The 23,981-nt window shown below is 59.2% G+C and overlaps 2 protein-coding genes across 6 annotated transcripts in view; both read right to left on the bottom strand.

The window, feature by feature from the left end:
• Positions 1-983: 983 nt before the first annotated feature.
• On the bottom strand, positions 984-15,085 carry PDLIM7 (PDZ and LIM domain 7). Of its 3 annotated transcripts, none has more exons than XM_032158693.2 (13): positions 15,007-15,085; positions 13,917-14,023; positions 10,069-10,220; positions 9,948-9,978; positions 9,367-9,485; positions 8,546-8,682; positions 8,406-8,442; positions 7,292-7,353; positions 6,914-7,148; positions 5,620-5,800; positions 1,658-1,778; positions 1,455-1,570; positions 984-1,318 (listed from the first exon to the last, which is right to left on the bottom strand). In XM_032158693.2, the coding sequence occupies exons 2-13, from the start codon at positions 14,010-14,012 to the stop codon at positions 1,232-1,234; spliced, it is 1,374 nt and encodes a 457-aa protein (XP_032014584.1). In that variant the 5' UTR covers positions 14,013-14,023; positions 15,007-15,085; the 3' UTR covers positions 984-1,231. The 3 variants fall into 3 exon arrangements, with proteins under 3 accessions (XP_032014584.1, XP_032014585.1, XP_032014587.1); XM_032158694.2 differs by lacking the exon at positions 9,367-9,485 and adding an exon at positions 8,939-8,955; XM_032158696.2 differs by lacking the exons at positions 984-1,318; positions 1,455-1,570; positions 1,658-1,778; ... (1 more) ...; positions 6,914-7,148; positions 7,292-7,353 and adding an exon at positions 7,769-8,117.
• Positions 15,086-20,414: 5,329 nt separating this feature from the next.
• The window catches only part of DOK3 (docking protein 3), an 8,922-nt gene continuing 5,355 nt past the window's right edge, over positions 20,415-23,981 (bottom strand). For 2 of the 3 annotated variants that reach the window (XM_058440163.1, XM_032158686.2), the window contains 3 exons: positions 22,343-22,442; positions 22,075-22,256; positions 20,415-21,993 (listed from right to left, as the gene is read on the bottom strand). In XM_058440163.1, coding sequence (XP_058296146.1) covers positions 21,316-21,993; positions 22,075-22,256; positions 22,343-22,442 — 960 coding nt within the window. In that variant the 3' untranslated portion in view covers positions 20,415-21,315. The remainder of the gene's footprint in view (positions 21,994-22,074; positions 22,257-22,342; positions 22,443-23,981) is intronic. The other variant, XR_009213908.1, reaches the window with a different exon arrangement.

Genomic DNA, 23,981 nt, shown 5'->3' with positions numbered 1-23,981 from the left:
ACAATGTGAGCCTGTCTGGTATAGGCTAGATGCCTGGCAAAGCTGCTGTCCTTCTTCTCCATCCCTCATCCCCCGGACCTGCCACTGGCTCCCATCTCTGCCATATTACTCTCTGCCCCTCCCTTGCCTGGCCCCCGCCCCTAGGCCGCTGCTGCAACTCCTCCTCCCAGCCTCCCTCCTGCACTCCCTCAGTGTCTGGGGCCTCTTTTCTACAATACAACACAAACTTATTTCAAACTCTGCTGTGCCGTGCCCTGCCCTGCCCTCAAGAGACAGCCCCAGCTCTACTCCCTGGCACTTGTGACCTCCCAGGACCTAAGGGCTACCCTCTGCAGCCCCACCTTCTGTTTGGACGGCAGCTGGCCCCTCCAGGCCTTTGCTGTGGCCATTGCTGTTTTCCACACCGTATCTCTGCAGATCCACCCCCGACTACAACTACCCTTCTTTTTTTTTTTTTTTTTTTGAAGCAGGGTCTCGCTCTGCCACCCAGGCTTGAGCGCAGTGGTGTGATCTCAGCTCACTGCAACCTCCACCTCCCAGGTTGAAGTGATTTTCCCGCCTTAGCCTCCTGAGTAGCTGGGATTACAGACATGCCCTACCACACTCAGCTAATTTTTGTATTTTTACTAGAGACGTTGTTTCACCATGTTGGCCAGGCTGGTCTCGAACTCCTGACCTCAAGCGATCTGCCCGCCTTGGCCTTCCAAAGTGCTGGGATCATAGGCATGAGCCACCATGCCCGTCCCAACTACCCTCCTCTAACCTCCAAGCCAGGCCAGACCAGTGGCTCCCCTCATGTCTGTGGTCACCGGGCCTGGCACATGGGGTCTCGCCTGTACCTCCTCCACTAACCATGAGCCCACTATGTCTGCATCACGAGGACCACCAAGATGGCCAGCCCAAGAAAACCATCTTATTCTCCACCCTGCCATGTGCCTCAAATTCTACCCCTCCGGATGCACAGGGGAAGGGCACACAAGACACAGCTAGGTACAGGTTTATTGTGGCACTGGAGGTGAAAGGGGGCCGGTGTGGCCAGCACCGGTGTGCTGTGGTGGTGGAGGGAGTGGGGTGGGAGGATAAGGGGGGTGGGGCAGGGCCCAGGGAACCCCAGGCTCGGGCCAGGAGCCAGGGTTAAGGCAACCATTGCCAGCCCTACCCAGAAATGCCGAGCCATGACTCCAGGCCCCTCAGGCTAGGCGCCACCGCGGCAGCTGTGGGCAGAAGGGGCTCACACGTGAGAGAAGGCATGGCTCTTGCAGAGAGGCCTGTCCTTCTTGGAGTAGAAGGTCTTTCCTTCCAGGTTGATCTGACATATCTAAGGACAGCAAAGGCCCAGTCACATGGGACTGGGGGCAGCAGGAGAGGCCCGTTCCCAACTTCTCCTGTATCTCCCGGGGAACGAACAGAGGGCCGGTGGGCTTGGGGCTGAGTTCGAGGGGTGGAGCTCTCACCGCACAGACGAAGCAGGTGTCATGCCAGCTGAAGCCCAGGGCCTCCAGGAAGCGGTCCCCAGCGTCGATCTTGAAGTCACAGCCATGGCATTTCGTGCCAAACATCTTCTCATAGTCTGAGAATGGGGGCAGAGAGAAAGAGGACCTGGATTCATGCCTGCCCCATGCACCATCCCTCCTCACCCTCACTTGCCAGTGGGTACCTCGCTCGCAATAGGGCACGCCCTCCTCCATGTAGAAGGCCCTGTTCCGGATGGGCGTCTTGCAGGCAGCACAGGTAAAGCAGTGCACGTGCCAGGTCATCTTCAGGGCATGCATGATCTCCTGGAAGGAGGTGCCAGTCACTCGGCAGGCTCAGGCCCCTCCCGCCGTCCCCTGGGACGGGAACACAGGACGGCTGGCTGCGAGCCCTGTTGCTTCTCACAGTAAACACTACATCTAACTGTTCAGGACTCCCACACCTCCATCTCCAACTCCAAGGTCTCTGAGTGGACGGCCACTGCGCCTTCAGACTTGCCATGTCCAGCACTCACTTCCTGATTCCCTCACCCCAAACCTCTCCTCCCACAGCCATCCCCATCACGTGGATGGCAACTCCATTCTCCTGTCTGCTGCAGCCAAACACACCCTCCTATCACACCCCACACCAGGGCCACCAGGAAATCCAGTGGGGCCCACCCCCAAGGCACATCCAGATTCTGAGTGCTTCTCACAGCCTCCCTGAAGCAAGGTAAGCCACGGCCATCTGGCCCCTGGGACCACACACTACTGGCCTACGAGCTCCTCTCTCTGGTCCCAGCTGCCACAGCAGGCCCCTGCAACCCGAGACAGGCTACATCCCCCCGCATGAAACCCCGTGCTGCCTCCCATTGCTCCCAGCAAGAGCCAAGCCCCATGCAGAGGCTGGAGGCCAGCAGGTGTGACCTCGTTCCCGCCCGTCTCCTCCACTGCTCTCCCTTGCGTTCTCACCTTGCCTCTGCACACTGGCCTCTTGCCTGAAACTGGCACACCAGGCACGCTCCTGTCCTGGGCTTGACACCGGCTGTCCCCTCTGCCTGGACTGCTCTGCCCCAGATATCTCAAGGCTCACCCCTCACCCTCTTCAAGTTTCTGCTCGAATGCAGTCTTCTCCACGAGGGCCCACTCTGACCACACCAGCAGCAGCCAGCTGCCTTCCCTGCACCACGCCCCAGCACTTCTTGCTCTGCTCTTTCCTGTTTTCCGTAATGTGATCTAACATTACTTCCAGGCAACCTACTTATTGCTCTTATTGCTTACAGTCTGCCTCTCCCCTCTTCTTCCAGCCAAAATGTAAGGCCCAGAAGGGCAGGAAGCATCAACTGTTTTGTTAGCTGATCTATCCCCACAGTGCCTGGCCCTTTGTGGGTGAGTCGACTGGGCTCCGCAGGAGGTAGGAGGGGGCAGAGGCACAAGGGGCTGAGCTCTCCCTGGGCGAGGCTGTTCATCCCTAGGACCCTCGGGGCCAGCCAGGCCAGGAGTATTCACATCTGGAGCAGGCAGAGGGCAGCATGCGGCCTCAAGGCGGTATGAGGGTCCGAGATCTGTGGGTTTGGCCAGACCTTGACCTTCTCAAGTCTTGTTTCTTCCCTTGTGAACCGGGAAGCTAATCCCAGCCTTGTGAGGCTGTTATGAGGATGGCCCTGAGTTTAAATCCAGGGATCCCAGATCCAATCCCTGCAAGGGCCAAGTGGGGACTGTGTCACACGGAGGAGCACCTCTTCTTCTGGGAGCAGTACTACTGGTTCATTCAGGAATGCCTGCCTGGCTCAGGCTGAAATCTAGGTGTTAAAGAGAAATCTGCTGGGCGCAGTGGCTCACGTCTGTAATCCCAGTGCTTTGGGAAGCCAAGGTGGGAGGATCACTTGAGGCCAGGAGTTTGAGACCAGCCTGGGCAACATAGCAAAACCTCATCTCTACAAAAAGATTTAAAAATCTGCTGAGCATGCTGGTGGGCACCTCTAGTCCTAGCTATTTGGGAGGCTGAGGTGGGAGGATCCTCTGAGCCCAGGAGATCAAAGCTGCAGTGAGCAGTGATCATGCCACTGCATTCCAGCCTGGGCAACAGAGCAAGACCCTATCATTAAACATAAAGAAATAGGCAGATCTCACTTTCCCTCTGCCTCCCAAGTAGCTGGGACCACAGGTGCATGCCACCACACTCGGCTAATTTTCTAATTTTTTTTTTGTAGAAACAGGGGTCTTGCTATGGTGCCCATGCTGGTCTTGAACTCCTGGGCTCAAGCAATCCTCCCACCTTGGCCTCCCAAAGTGCTGGGATTACAGGCATGAGCCACCACGTCATGCAGGCAAATCTTCTGATTTTTTAAATTGTTGGCTACTGATTTTAAAATGAAACAGTGTGGGCCAAGCAAGACATAAGTGTGGGTGACATGTAGCTTTCGGATGGTGCGTTTCTGCCCTCCACAACACCTGTACCCCATCTTACATCTACCTTGCAACTGTGCTGGCCCTAGCATAGTGCCACCCTTCTCTTTAGTGAGGCCCAGAGAGAGCAACTAGCCCCTGCTCACACAGCTAGTAGATCACAGAAACAGGTTTTGTGCCCATGTCTGGCTGGCTCTTCTCACTGTCTGGTGTTGCCTGTTTTAGAGGAGCAGGCAAGGTCACAGTGAGGGAACTTGGCCTTTGAGCTGGTGGGAGAGGGGGCTCTACCAGGGGTGTGGGCTGGTAGGGTGGAAGCCCAAGGCTGGGAGGCAGATTTCTCCTTTTCTTTTTTTTTTGAGACAAGAGTCTCGCTCTGTCACCCAGGCTGGAGTGCAGTGGCACGATCTTGGCTCACTGCAAGCTCTGCCTCCCAGGTTCACGCCATTCTCCTGCCTCAGCCTCCCGAGTAGCTGGGACTACAGGCGACCGCCACCACGCTGGCTAATTTTTTGTATTTTTAGTAGAGATGGGGTTTCACCATGTTAGCCACGATAGTCTCAATCTCCTGACCTCGTGATCCGCCCGTCTCGGCCTCCCAAAGTGCTGGGATTACAGGTGTGAGCCACACTGTGCCTTGCCCTTTTTTTTTTTTTTTTTGCTGCCTCCCAGGCTGGAATGCAGTGGCACGATCTTGGCTCACTGCAACCTCCACCTCTCAAGATCAAGCGATTCTCTTGCCTCAGCCTCCCGAGTAACTGGGACTACAGGTGCACCAGCACACCCAGCTAATTTTTGTATTTTTAGTACAGACAGGGTTTCACCATATTGGCCAGGCTGGTCTTGAACTCCTGACCTCAGGTGATCTGCCCACCTCGACCTCCCAAAGTGCTGGGATTATAAGCATCAGCCACCACACTCGGCCATTCTCCTGTTCTTGCCTACTGATGGAACCCCCAATTTTGCTGGACACATGGGTGCCCAAAATAAAGACTGTATTTCCCAGCCTCCCTTGCCATTGGGTGTGGTCATGTGACTGAGTTCTGACCAACAGGATGGAAGCAGAGGTTCAGGTGGCAGCATCCTCTAAGGATGGACACCATGGGGCTCTGTCCCCTTTCTTCTCCTTCCAACTTCCTGCTGGCTGGAAGGTGGGCATTTTGGCAGAGGCTGAAGTGTCATCTTGCACTGTAAGTGGTAAGTAAGCAGGTGCTGCCAACAGTCAAGCAACAAGGCAGAGCCTGGGTCCACCAGACCCGTCCCAGACCACCCACCCCTGGATGTTTTTAGATGAGGAATAAGCCACCATTATTTTGAGTTTCCCACTGCTCGTGGTCAAGGTAAACCTCACTAATGTTAACATCACCACACAAAGCTCTCTGGCTACCCCTGGCAGCCCTGGCTCTGGATCCAGAAATAAGGAGGAAGCATGAGACAGAGCAGCTTCAGTGTGTCAAGTTGGCCGTTCTGTCATTTCACCAGGGCAGGGAGAGCCCAAAGTGGGAGTCAGGAGGGCCCAGGGCTTCTCCTGGCTTGGTCCTCATGCTCTTTGCAGCCTTGGGCGGTTTCTCAGCAGGAACATGGTCATTTGTTAAGAGCATCCTGACTAATGCAGGGTGAGGCCAGTACAGCAGCCCAGTTATTAGGCTGGTAAGGACCCGGAGGGCTCACTCGGGGAGAGACCCGGACTGAGGGTTTCCCAGCAGCCCTCCTTCCCACTGACAGGCTTGGGACCACCTCCCCGCCAGCCAGCCCTACTCACGCCTGTAATCTTCTTCTTGCACTTGGCGCAGCTGGGTGCATAGCGCACGTCATAGCACGGTGGGCAGAAGATGGCGCCCTTCTCCTCAAAGAAGCCACCCTCTTCCAGGACCTTCCCACACTGGCTACACACAAACTCCTCCGGGTGGTACGCGTGGCCCAGCGCCACCAGGTAGCGGCCCCTGCAGGGAGGCGAGAGCGGTGAGAGGGAGCGCATGCAGAGAGGTGGGGGTCTTGGCCCCCTTCAGGTTGACTGACCACCCACCGGGAGGCCTTGGGAGGGAGGGTTCATTCTCCCTATTTTCCACATAGGGTAGAAGTGACCATGGCAGCCATGAAGCTTGCAGAGCCAGCCCGCCACACTGAACTGCTGATGACAGGAGAGGCAGTTTTAGAGCAGGGAGGACCCCAGGAGGAAGGGCTGGCGACTGGAGCCTCATGAAGGCTGAGGAGCCCATGGGCAAACCCTGGAGCTGCCCTGTCCTGCTGGCCTGCCTGTTCTACCTGGCAAGAGCCGACAGAGTCGGCTGGGTGTGGTGGCTCACACCTGTAGTCCCAGCACTTTGGGAGGCTGAGGCAGGCCTGAGATCATCTGAGGTCAGGAGTTTGAGACCAGTCAGGCCAACATGGTGAAACCCCGTCTCTACTAAAAATACAAAATAAACCGGGCGTGGTGGCAGGTGCCTATAGTCCCAGCTACTCAGGAGGCTGAGGCAGGAGAATCTCTTGAACCCAGGAGGCAGAGGTTGCAGTGAGCCAAGATCGCGCCACTGCACGCCAACCTGGGCGACAGAGTGAGACTCTGCCTCAAAAAAAAAAAAAAAAGAGCTGACAGAGTCGAGAGCAGGCCAGGCCTGAGGACTAGGAAGGCTCTAGAATCTGGCACGCTGATGCTAGGGGGTGTTTGATTCTACTTGGCCCCATGGGGCAGTGCACAGAGGGAGTGGCTCCAGGCCTGCATGCTCTGAGAGCAGAGGGAGACAGAGAGCAGGAAGGAGGGGCAGAGGTACCCTCTTTGCCCAGAGAGCAGCAAAGGTAGGGTGCAGCTTCAGCCTACGGTTGGCCCTTCGGCCATTTCGCCAGGGCAGATGCTGCTAGCAGTTGTTGTGGGTGGGCTGGGGTAGGTATCGTGGGATTAAGAATCGGAGGACACAGCCCAGGTCCCTACTCCTACTCCAGCTGGGAACTGAATCCTTATTCCCCCCAGTCGCAGCTGAGGCAAGACGGGTGGGCAGACAGGTGGGGCTGGGCAGCAGGATGGGAAAGCCAGGGTCGGACGGGAACAGGCCACCCACCGGATGACCTTGTGGCACTGGTGACACACGGGAGTCTTGCCGTTGTTGCTGCCCCCTCCTGGCACCCCTCCGGCAGCTGCCTGCACAATGGAGGTGCGGCTCTGCAGCGGCGTGGGCGTGGCCGGCTGGCTGTGCCGGGTCAGCACTGTGCTCGTTTTGTCCGGGGCATAGCGCTCGGCAAACGCAGGGTCCACAGCCCAGGGCGGGCGGCTGGTAGGGCTGGGGGCGGTAGGGCCTGCCGGGGAAAGTGGCTCTAAAGGGGTGCCCAGGGACCCCAAAGGACGGGGGTGGAGCCCCAGGCAGCTGACAGAAGCCCACCACCCCCATGCCCCTGGAGGCTGCCCACCCTTGCCCAGGCCCAAGCCCACTCCCTCTCACCAGGCCAGGGCTCCTGGGGTGTAGATGAGGCTGGGGCTGGGGCTTCTGTCCTGGGCACCTGGCTGCAAGATCTGCCATTCAAGGCCCTGCATGGCTGAGCTTCCTGGCATGGCCCCACCCCCCAACCTGGGTCCTGCTGGCCCCACGGGAGATGCCTGGGGGCATGGAAACTGCCGAGTTGGATTCCAGGTCCCACTGGGGTAGGGATGGGAAGGGCAGCTTCTCCTAGCAACATCCAGTTAGCTGGTGTGTGGTCTATAGCTGGGAGATGAGGCAGGGCTCCCGCTTCTGAGGCAGCTCCCGGGGCTCCCCTCATGCCAGGAAGCCATCTGTGATGGCAGGGCAGGGCCCCTTTGCCAGGTACCCCCTCCCACTGAAAATGAGGACGGCAGGGCCCAAACTGAGTCCAAACCACGAAACACCCCCACAACCCAAATGCAAACCAGGTCCACAAAGATAGAAGACAGGCAGAGCAAGCAGGGCTGAGAATGTTTATTCCATGCCCAAGGCAGCACAGACCTGGCAGACAGCAGTACCATAGGGCAAAGAGGGAAGGCAGTGTCAGATGAACCCAGGCGGGTGGCCAGGGCCAGGCCAGCAGCAGGCTCAGGCCGGGGGCAGGAAAGTGGGGGGTGAGGTAGGCAGAAGCTGGAGGCACTAAGGGGGTGCCCTGGGCAGGAGGAACAGAAAGAGGGAGGCAGAGAGGGCAGCCGGCTGGAGAGGGCCGGGCTACGACTGCACGTTGAGCACGTGGGCAGAGCGCTGGTGGTGCCAGTCCCGGAGGCGGGTGTAGCGTGGGCTCTGCAGCTCCAGGACATACTTTTCCCTGAGGGGCAGAGAGAGAGGGAGGAAGAAGTGGAAGGAAGGAGAGATGGAAGGGAGGCAGGGAGGGAGGAGGGAAGGAAGGAGGGAGGGAAGGAATGAAGGAAGGAAGGAGGAAGGGAAGGAAGGAAGGAAGGAAGGAAGGAAGGAAGGAAGGAAGGAAGGAAGGAAGGAAGGAAGGAAGGGAGGGAGAATTGAGAGCCCCAGCTGGGAGCCTCAGGAGTAGACATAGGGCAGTAGCTGGAATGGAAGAGGCAGGAGGTGGAAGAGGGGCTGGTGCCCGTCCCTGTACCTTGATTTCTTCAAGTGCTCCTCATCCGGGTCTTGCACTGAGACGGCAGAGGCAGGCATTGACCAAAAAAGACACAGGGTCAGGGCTCACGCCTGGGCTGGGGGCGAGGAGAGTACCCCCTGCCCTGGGCTGGCACTTACTGAACTCGGTGCCTGTGAGGTGGGCAAGGATGCGGAACGAACGCGACTGGCCTGTCCCCGGCCGCGGCCGCCAGTCCTCCGTGTTCTCCATCAGCCGCTGCTTGCTGGCGTCTGGGACCAGCGGTCGGAGCGGCTGTCTGTGGGGAGGGTGTGGCTCAGAACCCCACACTGGGGGTGGGCGGTGGGGGCAGCCCCTCCCAGGATTTGGTGCATGTGGGTTTGGGTTACAGTGATGGGAGGGAGTGGGTAAGGGTGAGGCCAGGAGCCCTGCTGGGCGGGTAGGTGAGAGGACAGGAGGGCGAAGTGGAGAGGAGGGCAGCCAGGGTGGGGAGGGGCCGCCACCCAGAGTGCCAAAAGGAAGAAGAAAGGGACAGGCAGAGGGGGCTCACTGACTTGTCAGGGGTCTGCACCTGTGAAGGAAATAAGACAGACAGACAGATAAAGGGACAAAGAGACAGACACAGGAGAGGAAGAAAGACGGGGAGGGGTCAGAACAGCCGGGGGCAAGTCGGCACTGAGTGTCTGGGGCTCAGCTGGCCCGACACCACAACCCAACCCCCAGCCGCCAGCAGAGGGGCGCGGCCTCATTCAGAGACCCCTCCCCAGGGCGGTGCCCTGCAAGGCGCCACAGCCTCGGGAGGGACCCTGTGCCTGCAGCCCCACCCCGGCCGCCAGGGGTCGCTGCCGCACGGTTCCGCCAGGCTGGGGCGCAGCACAGACTGAGCAGCAGCGGGCAGCGGGCGTGGGGCCACAGGGGGCCTGATGGCGTGGGCGTGGGCGCGGGCACGGGCACGGGCACGGGCGGGCAGGGGCCGACGTACCCATTCTGCTGCGGGGCGCTGTCAGCGGGCGGGGGCGCCCCAAAGGGCCGGGCCGTCTTGTTGAGGGAGACGCTGGGTGCAAAGGTGTACCGCGGAGGGTCCGCGGCGGGGGCGGAGGCCTGGGCAGAGACACAGCCGGGCAGGGCGGGCGGGCAGGGTAGGGTGGGGGCCTGGGTGGAAGTGGGGCGCCTGCAGCAGAGGACAGCGGCAGCTCCAGCCCCCCATCCCCACCCCCAACATCTGTCTGGAGGCTACGGGGAGAGGACGACTCAGGTTTCAAGAGGTTCATTTGGGAGTGGTGATCTCCGTCCACGCAGGACTGAGGGCTGACCGAGTGCGGGCGAGCACGCAGCGCCGGCGGCGTGAGGCAGCAGGCGGACAGACAGGCGGACATGCGTGGTGCCAGGACCGTGCGGCAGCCCCTGGCTCAACTCCAGGGCCCTAGACCCGCCTTAGCTCCGGTTTCTGCCCTCCACTCCCGGCCAGGGATTGGGGTACCGAGAATGTGCCAGGAGGGAGAGCAGGCCTGGCCGTCCAAGCCCACACCGCCCACCGCCCCGATGTCCCGGCCAGCCTCGTACCTTCTGCTGTTTGCTCTGAACCGGCTGGGCCCTGGAGGAGAAGGAAAGCGTGACAGCGGGCCGGGCCCGGGGGGATCCCCACTGCCAGCGCCGGCGCACCCATCCATGCCCACCCGCATACCTGCTGAGGCCGAGGCTGAGGCGCTCCCCGCAGGCCCGGATCTTGTTCTGAGCTTCGATGTGTGTGAGGCTACCCGCGTTCTCGCCATCGATGCTCAGCACCCAGTCACCCACGGCCACTCCGGCCTGCGCCGCTTTGCCTCCAGGAGTGAGCTGCGGAGAGAGAAGCAAAGTGACCGAGGCCCTGGACCCTGCAGACCCAAGCCAGGCTGATGGTGGTAACACTGCCACACCCAAAGCTGCCCCACTTCCAGAACCCAGACAGCTCTTCACTCAACATAGTTCTAGGCAGCTGCTGGACACTAAAGCAACCCAGGAGGTGGTGGCGCTCACCTGAGCTTCACAATTTCCCCAGTCACACTGCTTATTCATTCACCCCCACGACCCTCTCCCTCAGGTGGCGCTCACCTGAGCTTCTCCAGTCACGATGCTTATCTATTCACTGCCACCAGCCTCCCCCACAGTCCAGAAATTGAGAGGATGTCCACAAACAGCCACGCTCAGGCTAAAGCCCAAGTTTCTCAGGAGGACCATTGCCCTTGAGGCTCCTGCTGGCCTCCTGCCCAGGCCACTCCACCTACCAGATATGCCCTCTGGCCCATGCGGGGAAAGCTTCCTCCCTGAAACCACCGAGGGCTCTTAGGGACCTCTTACCCCCAGCACCCTGTCGGGGGCCATCTACAGGGGTCTGCTGGGACCCCTCGAGAGCCAGGAACAGGCCCTGTTATCTCCCGGTTCCCTGTGAACACTGCCTGAATGGGACCTAAGTTGACAGCTGGGGCTTCATAGGCCATACATGGCTGTCACTCCCAAACCCTCGACTGCCCACTTCTCCTGACCCCAATCCTTCAGGCTCTCGAGCTGGGAGTCGCTGGTTCCTGTGGCAATGAGTAGAGACAGTAGGCTGGGAGAAATGGCTGCCACCAGCATGAGCTGAGACCATCAGGAATGACTTCGAGGAAGCGGTGGGCCTCCGTAAAGGAGAATGGGGTGTGCTGCCTAGCGGGTGAGAGTTCACTTATGATGGCTTTGAATGCCAGGGGAAGGGACCAGGACTTGGCTTTGAGGGTAGAGGGGCCACTGGCAGTTTTAATGTCTGGGAGTGGGTATCTCCCAGGCCCTGAGCGGGTGACCCTGATAAACCCCTTCCAGGCCTCTAGCCCAGCCCCAGCAACACAGGCAGGGCAGCTTGACTGGGTCCCAGCCCAAGGGACAACCCAGCCATCTGGCAAGAGGCCTGGCACTGCATCAAGTAGGCTTTTGTGAGGCAGTGCTGGAAGACAATTTCACTGGGTGGGGGGGATCTGGGGGGTCCAGGCTGCCAGTGGCCCCAGGAGGCTCCTCAGGTGGGTCAGTGCACAGACCGAGCTGAGGCAGGGAGAGGGGAGGCAAGAGGTTTCAGAGAGATGTCAGACGGCAGGGCAGCCAGGCACAGAGCTTGACAGCACCGGGAAAAGAAAGGCCAGCTGGGCTCAACATGACCTCTTGCTTGCGTAGGAGGTCAGAAGGCTAAGAGAGCTCGGTGGCCCCTTCCTCACTCACTAAATAAGAAGAGTTGCTTCAGTTTTTTGAGCACCAAGTATGCTACATATTGACACTGAATCTTCCAACAACCTTGTGGAGTAATCTGGGATTTTACCCATTTTGCACTTGCAAACGTACACAGAGAGGTTAAACAACTCGCCTCAAGTCACCCAGCTAGTAAGAGGCAGGGCCAGGAAGTGTCTCTGACCCTAAGGCTCCACCACATGGGGGCCCAACTGAGGGGTCAGCCCACCTGGAGACACCCTGAGCCACTCCCTCACCTTTAGTTCAATTCAACTAAATCAACCCCTTATACCGTGCGTGGGGAAGTCACTTACTCAAGGTCATGGTGAGTCAGTAGAAGGGAAACCTGGCCCAGCCACTCCCTGCCCACAGGGCTGGCTCCTGGGAGCTGTGGGCTGAGCCCAAGGTGGGGGTCTTGGGGTACAGCTAGCTGGCTCCTGGAGAGGGGGTGGGGGCGGGGACGGCTTCCCTTCCCAGAGTGAGGAGGGCAAGAAGCACAGAGGATGAGGGGTGTTCAGAGCGTGGGGAGGGCAGCAGGAGAGCAGGAGACAGTGCTGGGCGGGTGGCTGGAGACAGGCAAGGAGGGGCTCAGGCCAGGGGCAGGGTAAGGCCAGAGGAACCAAGGAGGGAAAAAGCCAGGGGGCTGGACCCTGCATGAGGTGGGGGTGAGTCAGCCTGAGCAGCCCAGCCCCCCAGTCCCAGACGTTACCTCATCTCCCAGGCCTGGGCCCACAGCCAGCCCTTGCCCCTCCCACCTCCCTCCATTCTGGGGTCAGGGGAGGGGGAGGGGGCTGGCCTAACTCAGAAAAGCCCACCTCACCCACCCATGTGGGCCCAGGTCCAACTCCAGGGCTGGGATCAGCTAGTGGCCCCGCCCACATGCCAGGGATGCTGACCAGGGAGCCGGAGCCCGGAGTGCCCCCAACAGGCCATATCTGAAAGTCATCTCCATCAGGGAAGAAACTGAGGTTCAGGCTCCCCAGACACACTGGGCCAGCACTTTCCCAGGGAGCAGGACGTCAGGTAGGTTTCAGGGCTGTGTGAGGGCTATGTAGGGGGATGTGTGTGATAGGGCAACCACTGCCTCACTACCTGCTGGCGGGGCAGGTTCCAGGAGAACGCCATGGAAGGACCCCTGAGAAGAGCGCCGCTGCCCTGCCTACCCTAACCCCCGCGCCCAGCTCCCACAGACAGACTCCACCTTGAGCCCCTCCTCAGGCCACAACCCTCTGGGCCCCTCCAGGCTGGGCTTGCCTTGGGCTTCCTGACAACATCTGCCTGCCTACCCGGCGCCTGGGTGGGTCTCTCAGGGCAGGCGGATATAGGGGCAGGAAGTCCCCACCCCCTCCTGACCCCCAGGCCAGTCAGAGATGCCAGCCCCCAGGCTGGCCTCACCCACTCTGGGATGGCAATTTGTTGTGTCTCACAACTGGACCATACAGCTGGAGCTGCAGCCTGGTGACCAGCTGAGAGGCCCACCAGTGGGGTTCAGGGGGCCAGGCCTAGGCCAGCCCTTTTCAGCTCTGCAGACTGCAGCCACTGTTGGCCATCCCAGCGTGGGGCTGCATTCTTGGGCTTATAAGGCAATCCCCCTGCTACAGGGAGGAGCCAGCCTCCAGCTCCACCCCCACCAGGGCAGGCTCTTGGAAGCTGAAGTTAAGCCCCTAGAACGGAGCCCCGTCCTACACTTCTGCTTGGGGTCAAAGGCCACCACATCCTGAATGGGAACAGTGGATGTGGGTCCTTACATAGGCTGGGGAGAGACCCCTTCTACCCACAAAAAAGCACGCCATGCTGTGCCTCAGTTCCAATCCCTGCTTCACCGTGGACTCGATGAGCGAGCCCCGCCACCTCTCCATGAGTTCTTCTCTCCTCTGGAAAAACAGGATGACGACTGCTATTCCCTGGGCAGCAGTGAGGTTGAAGTGAAATCCTATAGTCACAGTGTCCTGCCTGGGACCTGGCCCCAAGCATTGCCACCTCAAGTTTAGATACCTCCTGGAAATGTTAGGCTCCCATCCTGCACAATGAGCCTCCCTCCGGCCCTCAGAGGTGGCCACAGGAGCTTGGGAGAACAGCATCGGGTACAGTGCAGGGCTGAAGAAGCCTGGGTGCTCCCTCCCAGTATCCACCTCATTGGGAGCCCTTGTGGCGGGCAGGTACCACTACATCTCTGGACCTAGGCATCTCCTGGCCTGCTGGCCCCTGACCAGCTCCTGTTAGGACTCCCCCCATCACCCTCTGGAGACCTGAGCACCGAAAGACCGCTGGGGGAGCCCCTCTCCCCAAACCTAGGCTCACCCGGGAAATGGAGAGGGGCACATTGAAGTCCTTGCCCCCTTGCAGCCGGAAGCCCCAAGGTGCTGGCCCCTCCAGCACTACCTTGAAGGAATCCATGATGCCGGCTCCTGAGAGGAGAGAAGAGAAGGCGAGTGGCCAGCATGGTGGGCGGGCAGGCAGGCAGGCCGGCCCAGCTCAGGATACCAGCCTTGGACAGGGGCCAGGCAGGCACGGGCAGCCCCTGAGCACACCCAAGCCATAGTAGGCAGGTATTTTGTCAGGCTGGCCTGGGCTGCTGGCTGGCGGACCTCACTTTTGAAAGACAGAAGCAGCCTCCCTCCCCTTGGGATTGGAACGGTGAGGGGTGCCTGAATCCAGGCTTGAGGTTCTTTGCAACTAGGGGTGGGCCGAGGGACTAAACTGGCGCGGCCTCCCCCTAAGCCAGCCTGGAGCCTCGGGCGGCCGAGTGAGTCAGGGGCCGGCTCTCCTCTCCCCCGCCCCCAGGTCCCGGCAGGCAGGCCGCGGCTGGAGCCTGCTCGGACTATATAAGGCGTGTAAGCTGACACTGTGCGGAGAGCCAGCGGAGGGAGCACACGGGGGCTTGGGACGCGAGGGGGAGGGGAGGGGAGGGAGGCGGCTGCAGCGGATCCTCCTAGCCATTCCGGGACCAGTCCAGGCTGCTGGGAGCCAGGGCGGGACCCCTGGGTGCTGAAGAAGGGGAAGGCGGGAGCGGGGTGCGGCCCCTGTGGAGACAGATGGGGGCTGGGACCCTAAAGCATAGCTTGGAGGGGGATCCTTCCCCGAGCCCAGTGGGGGTGGTGCCTCCCACACGGAACTGCTCCCACACCGACGTGACTCAGTTTCCCCCTAGTCCCCCGCCCGGGCCCCATGCATTAGACTGGCCCCGGCCGCAGGAAGCAGCGCAGGCGCCAATCGACCCCGCCGCAGCCGGCTTAGCGGCAGGAAGGCGGGGGCGGGGGCGGAGGCAGGGGCCAGGGCCAGCGGGAGGAAGCACAGCCTGGACCACGACCCCCAGTGCCCCTTGTGGTCCTCAGCAGGCCCCGGGCGCCCGCCTGGTCCAGCCCAAGACGCCCCGCGCGGTCGTCGATACCTGCTTGGCCCGGCCAGGGCGCTGCTCTGCGTCCGGCTCCAAGGAGCCTCGTTGGGATCGGCCGCCAGTGTTCTGACCCCGCCCCCGCAGCCACCCTCCACTTTGAGCGCGCGGACAGGGGCGGGGCACCAGGCCACGCCCTCGTCGCGACCACGCCCACTAGACTCTCTCTGCTGGTGGAAGGCCCCACCCAGCTCTTCCGCCCCGCCCAATCACCAAGTCCCGTCGGGCTTCGAGCTGAGAGGCCTCGCCGACCCGGGCCCTGCAGCGGGGCGGAGTCGGGAAGGGGCCGGAGCTGCGGGTCGCCTCCTTAGGGAGGCGCTTCCTCGCCCAGTCCCTCGCACCGCTCGCTGGCGGAGGGAGAGGAAAGCGGACCTTCAAACCAGACCGACCTGGGCCCTAGTAGTCTCTGAACCTTAGTTTGCTACTCCGAAAAATGGGACGATCATACTCGCCTCGCAGGGCTGCTGCGAGGGTCGGTATCGTAGGCGCAACCCTCGGGGACTGCAGAATCTCTAAATCAGAGGGGCTGGGGGAGACAGGTCGAGGTCGGGAAGTTGAGGGGGACAGGGGCGTTTAAAGCTAGATTTGCGCAACGCTCTACCGAAGGCAGGAAAACAGGGCAGGAGCGGACGCCTGGGGTCCCTGGCCTGCAGGCCTTGCCCTCGCTCGCATCCCTGCAACCGCGAGCCGACCCGCGCACCGTCGGAAGCGCCGCGCCCCGCTCCACCTTGGCCAGAGCGGACTGCGCCGCCTGGAGGCGTCCTCAGAGTCCCGGCCGGGGCACTAGGGCCGGCGGCGCGGACACTGAGCGCGTGCGGGTGTCGGGGTGAGGGAAGGGGCGTCCACCCTCCACTCGCTTGGTGGTCCCGGCCCATCAGCTCCTCCTAGGACATGGTCGCTGCAGTTCTCCCCTCTCTCCACCCACCCTGTTCTGCACAAACCGCCGTGAGAGTTCTCATCGTTAAAGACCTTCTCTTGACCCCACATCCCTCTCCAGCTACTACCCTTTAATTCTCCTCTTGAGAGTAAAATTCCTCCAGGGAGTTGTCTATTTATCGCGTCTCCACTTGCTTTCCTTCAGTTATCTCTTGAAGCCATGCCAGGCAGGCTCTTGTCCGCACCAGTCCCCTGAGGTCTCTCTTCTCAACGTCCCCTGTGGCCTGGAGGCCATCGGGCCATGGAATCCGTGGTGGTTCAGTTTCATCCTGCCCTGCTTAGGGGCAGCAGTGATCCAGGTTGATCCTTTTCCCCGAAACACCCTTTTTCCCTGGCTTCACAGCTTCCCCCTGCCCCACTGGCCCCTCCTTCCCATCCTCCTCTGCCTCTGGCCTTGGCCATCTGATGTCGCCTCTCTTTATGCTCACCCCCTAAGACCCCGTACTGTCCTGTGGCTTTCAACACCACCTATATGCCAAGGCATCCCATGTTTCATGGCCAGCCTGACCTCTCCCCAGGAACTCCAGACTCCATTATCCAAAACCCTGCCTAGATGTTTACTAGATCGGGGTCCCCAACTCCCTGTTTGTGGCCTGTTAGGAACTGGGGTGCACAGCAGAAGGTGAGCAGCGGCAAGCCGGAGAAGCTGAGCGTAGCAGCAGCATTAGATTCCCATAGTAGCGTGAACCCTATTGTGAACTGTGCATGCGAGGGATTTAAGTTGCTCTTTCCTTATGAGAATCTAATGATAAATGGGCCAGGTGCGGTGGTTCACGCCTGTAACCCCAGCACTTTGGGAGGCTGAGGCGAGGGAGGATCGCTTGAGGTCAGGAGTTCGAGACCATCCTGGCCAACACGGTGAAACCCCCTCTCTACTAAAAATACAAAAATTAGCTGGGCATGGTGGCGCATATGCCTATAATCCCAGCTACTTGAGAGGCTGAGGCAGGAGAATCACTTGAACCCGGGAGGCAGAGGTTGTAGTGAGCCAAGATGGCTCCACTGCACTCCAGCGTGGGTGACAGAGCGAGACTCCATCTCAAAAAATAAATAAATAAATAAAATAATCTAATGATAAATGTACTGCACTGGAACCATCCTGAAACCATCCCCACCCCACCCCCAGTCTGTGGAAAAATTGTCTTCCTGTCTTCCATGAAAGCGGTCCCTTCTGCCAAAAAGGATGGGGAACCACTGTACTAGGTATCTCAGATCATCATGGCCCAATTCAAACTTGTGCCTTTCCCACCTTCCTAACTCCTTCCTCACTTCAAGAAGTGCCACCAACATTTATCCAACTGGTTCAGCAGAAACGATGAAGTTATCCTTCCTTTCTCTTCTGTTCTCCCCCAGATTCTGCAAATTCCACCTTCAACATGTTCACATCTAACCGCTGCTGCCACCATTGTCCCAGCCACTGCCATTTTGTGCCTGCGACCCTGTAACAGTCTCCTAACGGGCATCCCTGCTTTCACCCTTGCCCCTTCCAGAGTCTTCATGAAGCAGCCAAAATGATATTTTTAAAGCCAGAATCACGCCACCATGGAACCTCTCACCCACATTCTGCAGGAGACCATTTCTCCCTCAGGCCTCACTTGCCATTCCCTTGAAAACCTTTTTTTCTTTTTTTTTTTTTTTTTTGAGATGGAGTCTCGCTCTGTCATCCAGGCTGGAGTGCAGTGGTGTGATCTCGGCTCGCTGCAACCTCTGCCTCCCAGGTTCAAGTGATTCTCCTGCCTCAGCCTCCCGAGTAGCTGGGACTACAGGCATGAACCACCGTGCCCGGATAATTTTTATATGTTTCGTAGAGATGGGGTTTCTCCATGTTCGTCAGGCTGCTCTCAAACTCCTGACCTCCAGCGATCCACCTGCCTTGGCCTCCCAAAGTGCTGGGATTACAGGCCTGAGCCACCGTGCCCGGTGCCCGGCCCTTGAAACACTTCTCCAGGTATCTCAGCAACAGGCTTCCAACTTTATTTAGGTCTCTGCTCAGATGTTGCCTCCTCCCAGGGCCTTCCCTGATCACAGCTGAAACAGCAATCCCTGGACGCCTCACCCGCATCACACACCAGGCCCTCCCTCTGCTGTATTTTTCGCCATAGCATCTCCATCATCTCACATTCTGTATGAAGTGTTTGTTTATTTAAGAATCCCACAGCACCAGAGACATCTGGATGTGGAAAAGGCATCTCCAGATTCCATGTGTGGAGGGAGAGGGGGGAATGGGGACTCTCTGCGGTGCTCTTTCCAGGGCGTGTTCTTTGTTAGGACAATGAAGACACACAGCTTATGTGTCTCATCTAACATTTCCCCAGGGCCTGCACACAGTGGATGTGAATGAACACACGAAGAAAGAAAGGATTGACAAAGTGAAACAGCAAATGAGCAAAGGAAGAGGTGGCAGCCTGGGGGTCCTGGCAGTCCTCCAGCAGAGAGGACCCCAGGCTCCCATGCCTTGGGCTGGTGCAAGGCTCTGGTCTGTGTCCCCTGGGGATCCTCCAGCACAGGCAGCCCCTGCGTAGCAACTGGACCTGGACAGGGACCCAGCGCCCTCTGGTGGCTGAGACTCCCGGGGCTCCAGGCCAGGCCTCTAGAATCCTGGTGGTTTCCCAGGACTTTCTTTCCCACAGTCCCCTTGGAGTATCACAGAAATCCCTGGGAAACAAAGCAGCTCAGATTTGTAATGAAGGAAAGGATGCCATGCTGGGTACCCAGAGTCCTGGGCTCTGGTTCTAGCCATGCCCCTCTCTGGGTGACCTTCAGTGTGTCCTGGGATTTGTTGAGCTGCCAGGGGCTGGGCTTGGGCTTGCCACTGTAGGGAGTGGGGGTGCCTGCAGCAGCACCTTGACTGCCAGCCTCTTGGCCTCAGCTTGCTCTAAGACCTTACCCATCAGGAAGTGCTTGTATGAATAAGTGACCTGAAATCTTCCTCCCTATGGCTCTAGCATCCCTCCAGGCTTTGAGTTTTGTGTCCACACACATCCTGGAAGAACACCAGAGTCTCCATTCCCCCAACCCCCTTTCACCCAGGGGATCTGGAGATGCCTTTTCCACATCCAGATGTCTCGTGTGCAGTGGGATTCCTCAATCTGGAGCTCAGGGGGAGGTGTGCACTGAAGACAGATCTTCGGGGTCATTAGCACCTAGAGGATCTGTGACACCTGGAGAAAGACTGGCTTGCTGAGGCCAGTGGTTCCCAGCCTAGGCTGCATAATACAATCATCCGGAAATCCAGTGAGCATGGATGCCCAGACCCCACCTACCCAGACTGATGAAATCAGAGCCCCTGCGTGTGGGACCAGGCATGGGCATTTGATTTTAAAAATTTTTTATTCTCCTGGTAGGTCACTCACAGAACATGCATGGACATTTTTACAGGCTTTCAGGAGATTCTTTGTGTAGCAGGGTTGAGCTACACTATATCTGAGCCTAGGACCCTGGGAAGAACTCAGAGAAGGCAGCAGTAGAGGCTGGGAAGGAGATTGTTATGAGGTAGGAGGAATAGCAAGTTAACGGGGGTGTTTCAAGAACCAGAGTTGAGTGCTGCTGAGAAGTCAAAGTCCTTGTTGCTTTTGTTTTGGAGAATAAGGTTGGTGACTCTAATAAAAGCCACATAATGGCATCATGGGGTTGAAGGAGAGTTAATTGAGGGGAGAATGGGGGTGAGAAAGTGGAAATGAAAGTAATCAACAACTCTTTTGAACAGTTTTTGCTGTGAAGAGGAACAGAGAAACAGGGAGGTGGCCGAAGGGGAATGTGAGGTCAAGGGAAGGTTTAAGATGTGAAATTACAGAGCATGTTTTCGTGTGGCTGGAAAAGCTGCTGGTAGGATGAATGGGTCCAGGAGAGAGCGGGGACAGCTCAATTTTCCAAGCTCTGAGGTGAGAGGAGCCGGGATCAGAGCGTAGCTGGGGACAGACAGTTTCTCCTGTAGGGGTAGGAAGAAGACAGATGGATGCCAGTACACTTGCAGATGTGGTGGGACAGCCTGACCTGTTTCCCCAACATGCCTGAGGAGACACTGGGTGGGGACAGACAGGAGGTTCTGGGGAGGAGAAAAGCTGCCCCTCAGGGAACAGGGTCTCTGGTGGCAGGGAATGCCTGCCTTGCACCGTTAAGAAGGATGCAGGCACTCTGCTTAAATGGATTTCTCTGGCTGTGGGCAGCTGTGTGCAGGCACAGAGGAGGTCTGGGCTCACCCAAGGCCGGGGACTTTGCCAGACCAATAAGATGAAACGAGAGAGAACGGGGGAAGGGACTATGGAGAACAAAGAGGGGACGGTGGGCAGAGGCCTCGAAGAGCCAGAAAAGGGTCCCTGCAGGTCGACATGGCTAGGCAGGGGTGGTACTGGCCGTGCTAAAGGAAGTGAGCTGGAAGGAGGAGGTGGCCAGAGGGTGAGGCTTCGGCAGGAGCAAGAATTGTGTGTCCGTCATGAAAATGAGGTTCAGGATGGGCCAGGCGTGTGGGCAGCTGAGGTGGAGTTGTAGTGAGGGGCTGAGCAGCCAGAGGCCCGGAGGCAGGATGCTTGCGTGCATGGCTGGCGCTTAGGATGGCGACAGGAGCAGGAGCAGAGGAGGGAACACAGCATGGAAGTCTTCAGGAAACTTCTCTCCCCGCTGGAATGTCGGCTCCGGGAGAACAGGACCAAGGCTGTCCTGAACACGGCCGTGTCCCCCAGCGCCTGGCACTAAGTAGGCACGCAGCAAAACTCTCATTAAGGATTATGCCTGATACATCATCTGTTCTCTCTCCTTTACAGATGAGGAGACTGAGGCCTGGGGTTCCCAGAAGTATCTGCAAATTGTTGGAGTTTCAGCAGGGAACAAGTGTTTTGGGCGAGGGTGTCTCTGAAGTCCCTTCCAGCCGCCCCCCGCCCCCACTACCTCCTCCCAGCTTGGGCCTCCGGGTGTCATGTTGCTCCTTCCTGAGTGTGACAAGCAAGCCTCACGGCTCCCTCCGCCTGCCTCTTCGTGTCACTCTGGTCGTGCAGGGCAACATGGAGTCCTAATGATCTCCATCCCGTCTGTCTGCTGCAGTGGATTTGAGCCCATGGGTGGCAGGTCAGGCCCAGGTCACCTGTGCCCCTGGAACCAGCACAGGGTGCTGGTGTTGGCCGCAACGAATGTGGGCAGGGGTGTGTGCCGTGAGTGCCCCTGCTGGGGGCTGCTCTGAGCTTTATTATCTGCGAGTCTGCACACTGTTCATGAAGAGGGCAGGGCAGGGCTGAGGTCCTCCACAGGCGGCCTGCCTTGTTCCTGCAGGCCAGGGTGGACACAGGTGTGTGTCCACATGGGCCCACTGTTTGCCCACCAGCCCACCCACCTGTCCCAGGGGGAGCACCTTCCCCTCTGGCCACCTCTGCTGGGTGTTCAGGGCCGGTCACAAGGTGCAGGGCCCTTCCTCCGCTCACGACTCAGCAGGGTCACCAGCTTGGCCTTGAAACCTGCCTGAGGGTCAGGGCGGCCTGTGCCCTCCGCCTGATCCAGCTCCAGTAGCCGCCGGTACTGGGCCTCCAGGGTGCTGTCGTGGGCCGGGCCGGGCCAGCTCAAGTCCTGGCCGTTGTGGTAGATGGGACTGGTTGTGGGGCTGTGGCTGCTGGGGCCCTTGTGCGGCTCAGGTTCCCCGCCGTGCAGTGTGGGGCTGGCCTCCAGCACACACAGGTTCTCATAGAGGTGCTCAGTGCCTGGGGGCCCACTGGCGCGCTTGCACACTGAGGCGTAGAGCCCAGACGCTGGATCGTTGGGCTCCAGGCCTAGCAGTAGCGGCAGGCTCTGGGGTCCGGGCTCGGCCGGGCGCATCCTCCTGGAGGTGGGTGGCTCAGGTCCTGGTGGTATCTCCTGCAGCTCTCCAGGGGTGTCCAGGGAGGGCAGAGAGGTGGCCCGTGGCAGGGGGCAGGGCTGGGGCCTGGTCAGCTCTGGCAGCCGCTCCTGCTGGCGGGCGATGGCCCCGGCCACAGCCCTGCACAGGTCAGGGGCACAGGGGGTGCTGAAGGCAAAGAGGCCCTCACCCGAGTTGCAGCGACGGCCGGCCTCAAAGGAGAACACACCCTGGGCATAGGGGACACGGGTGGGGATTAGCAGGAGGGTCCAGGGTGTCAGCCCCCCACCCTTCCCACCCCTGCACCTCACCTTGTCGGAGCCGAACTTGCGCAGGAAGTGATAGGGCCAGCTGTAGAGGGCCTGGGTGCCCTTGGCCTCCCTCAGCTGGATGGCATCTGGGCCCAGCACCAGCAGGGCGGGCCCCTTCAGCTGGCAGCGGGTGGTGGCCTCAGTCCTCTGCACCACCACGGGAAACTCGCCCACTGTGGCAGCTGGCCAGGACAGACCCGTCAGTCCCACAAAGACCCGGCCCTGGGTGTGGGGGGCTGAGGCTGCCCTTGCACCTCCTCCGACTTACCTTCCTGCCAGGAGGAGTAGATGGAGTTTTCCTCCATGGGGACCAGGCCCCTCTCGGGAGACTGGGCATCTGTGGATCCTGAGGAGGCCTCCCCTGTCCCCTGGGGAATGAGTTCAAATCAAAGGTGAGAGCACCGCACTCCCATGCCCTGTCCCCTCCCCTCAGTATCCCAGGACTCCACCACATGCCAGAGCATCCAGGGCCTGGGCCCCAGTTCCAGCTTTGCCCGGCTCGCTGCGTAAGCCTGGGTCCCCTTCCGAGCCTGCTCTCCCACCTGGCTCCCCACTGAGAGTGCTGGGCTGGGAAAGAGGCGCTGTGCTTGTGGGTGTCTGAGAGCTGCAGATCACTGGGGACACAAGGGGATGTCCCCTGCAGCCCCTGGGCTTGGCTGGGCCAGCTTCTGTATGTCTCTGACAGCCTAGAGCAGTGTAGGGACAGGAGTGTTCCGGTTGGGACACACGTATGAGCTGGGCAGGGAGCAGTACCCCAGGTGTCTTCCTCCATCTCACCGCAATCACCTGCTACGACCCTGCAAGGTGCCCCCAATCTCTGCCTCATCCCCACACCCAGGCCTTCAGCATGTCCCCTGTGCTCTTTCCCACTCAGCTCCTCTAGTAGGACCACCCTGGCCCATAGCAACACGGCCGGGTCAAATGCCACAGCTTCCTCACCAGGCTCCTTGCTCCTGTCAACTGCCTTTTTTTTGAGATGGAGTCTTGCTCTGTCACCCATACTTGAGTGCAATGGCGAGATCTTGGCTCACTGCAATTTCCGCCAACCGGGTTTTTTTTTTTTTTGAGATGGAGACTTGCCCTGTCGCCCAGGCTGGAGTGCAGTGGCGTGATCTTGGCTCACTGCAAGCTCCGCCTCCCAGGTTCACGCCATTCTCCTGCCTCGGCCTCCCAAGTAGCTGGGACTACAGGCGCCCGCCACCACGCCCGGCTAATTTTTTGTATTTTTAGTAGAGACGGGGTTTCACCGTGTTAGCCAGGATGGTCTCGATCTCCTGACCTCATGATCCGCCCATCTTGGCCTCCCAAAGTGCTGGGATTACAGGCGTAAGCCACCGAGCCCAGCCCCCCTCCCGGGTTTAAGTGATTCTCCTGCCTCAATCTCCCAAGTAGCTGGGATTACAGGTGCCCACCACCACACCCAGCTAATTTTTTGTATTTTTAGTAGAGACAGGGTTTTGCCATATTGGGCAGGCTGGTCTTGAACTCCTGACCTCAGGTGATCCACGTGCTTCGGCTTCCCAAAGTGCTGGGATTACAGGCCTGAGCCTCCATGCCTAACCTCAACTGCCTTTTGTTTTTTGATTTTTAAAATATGATAAAATACAGAGAACATAAAATTTACTGTTTTAACCATCTTTTTTTTTTTTTTTTTTTTTTTTGAGACAGAGTCTTGCTCTGTCGGCTAGGGTGGAGTGCAGTGGCACGATCTAAGCTCACTGCAACCTCTGCCACCCAGACTCAAGCAATTCTGCTGCCTCAGCCTCCCAAGTAGTAGCTGGGATTACAGGAGTGTGCCACTACACCCGGCTAATTTTTGTAATTTTTTTTTAGTAGAGACGGGGTTTCACCATGTTGGCCAGGCTGGTCTCGAACTCCTGACCTCAGGTAATCCGTGTGCCTCGGCC

Source organism: Hylobates moloch, unplaced genomic scaffold (assembly GCF_009828535.3).
Source record: "Hylobates moloch isolate HMO894 unplaced genomic scaffold, HMol_V3 SCAFFOLD_6, whole genome shotgun sequence".
NCBI classification, from domain to species: domain Eukaryota; kingdom Metazoa; phylum Chordata; class Mammalia; order Primates; family Hylobatidae; genus Hylobates; species Hylobates moloch.
The sequence above is the reverse complement of the archived record's forward strand: the minus strand, read 5'-3'. Positions and strand labels throughout refer to the sequence as shown.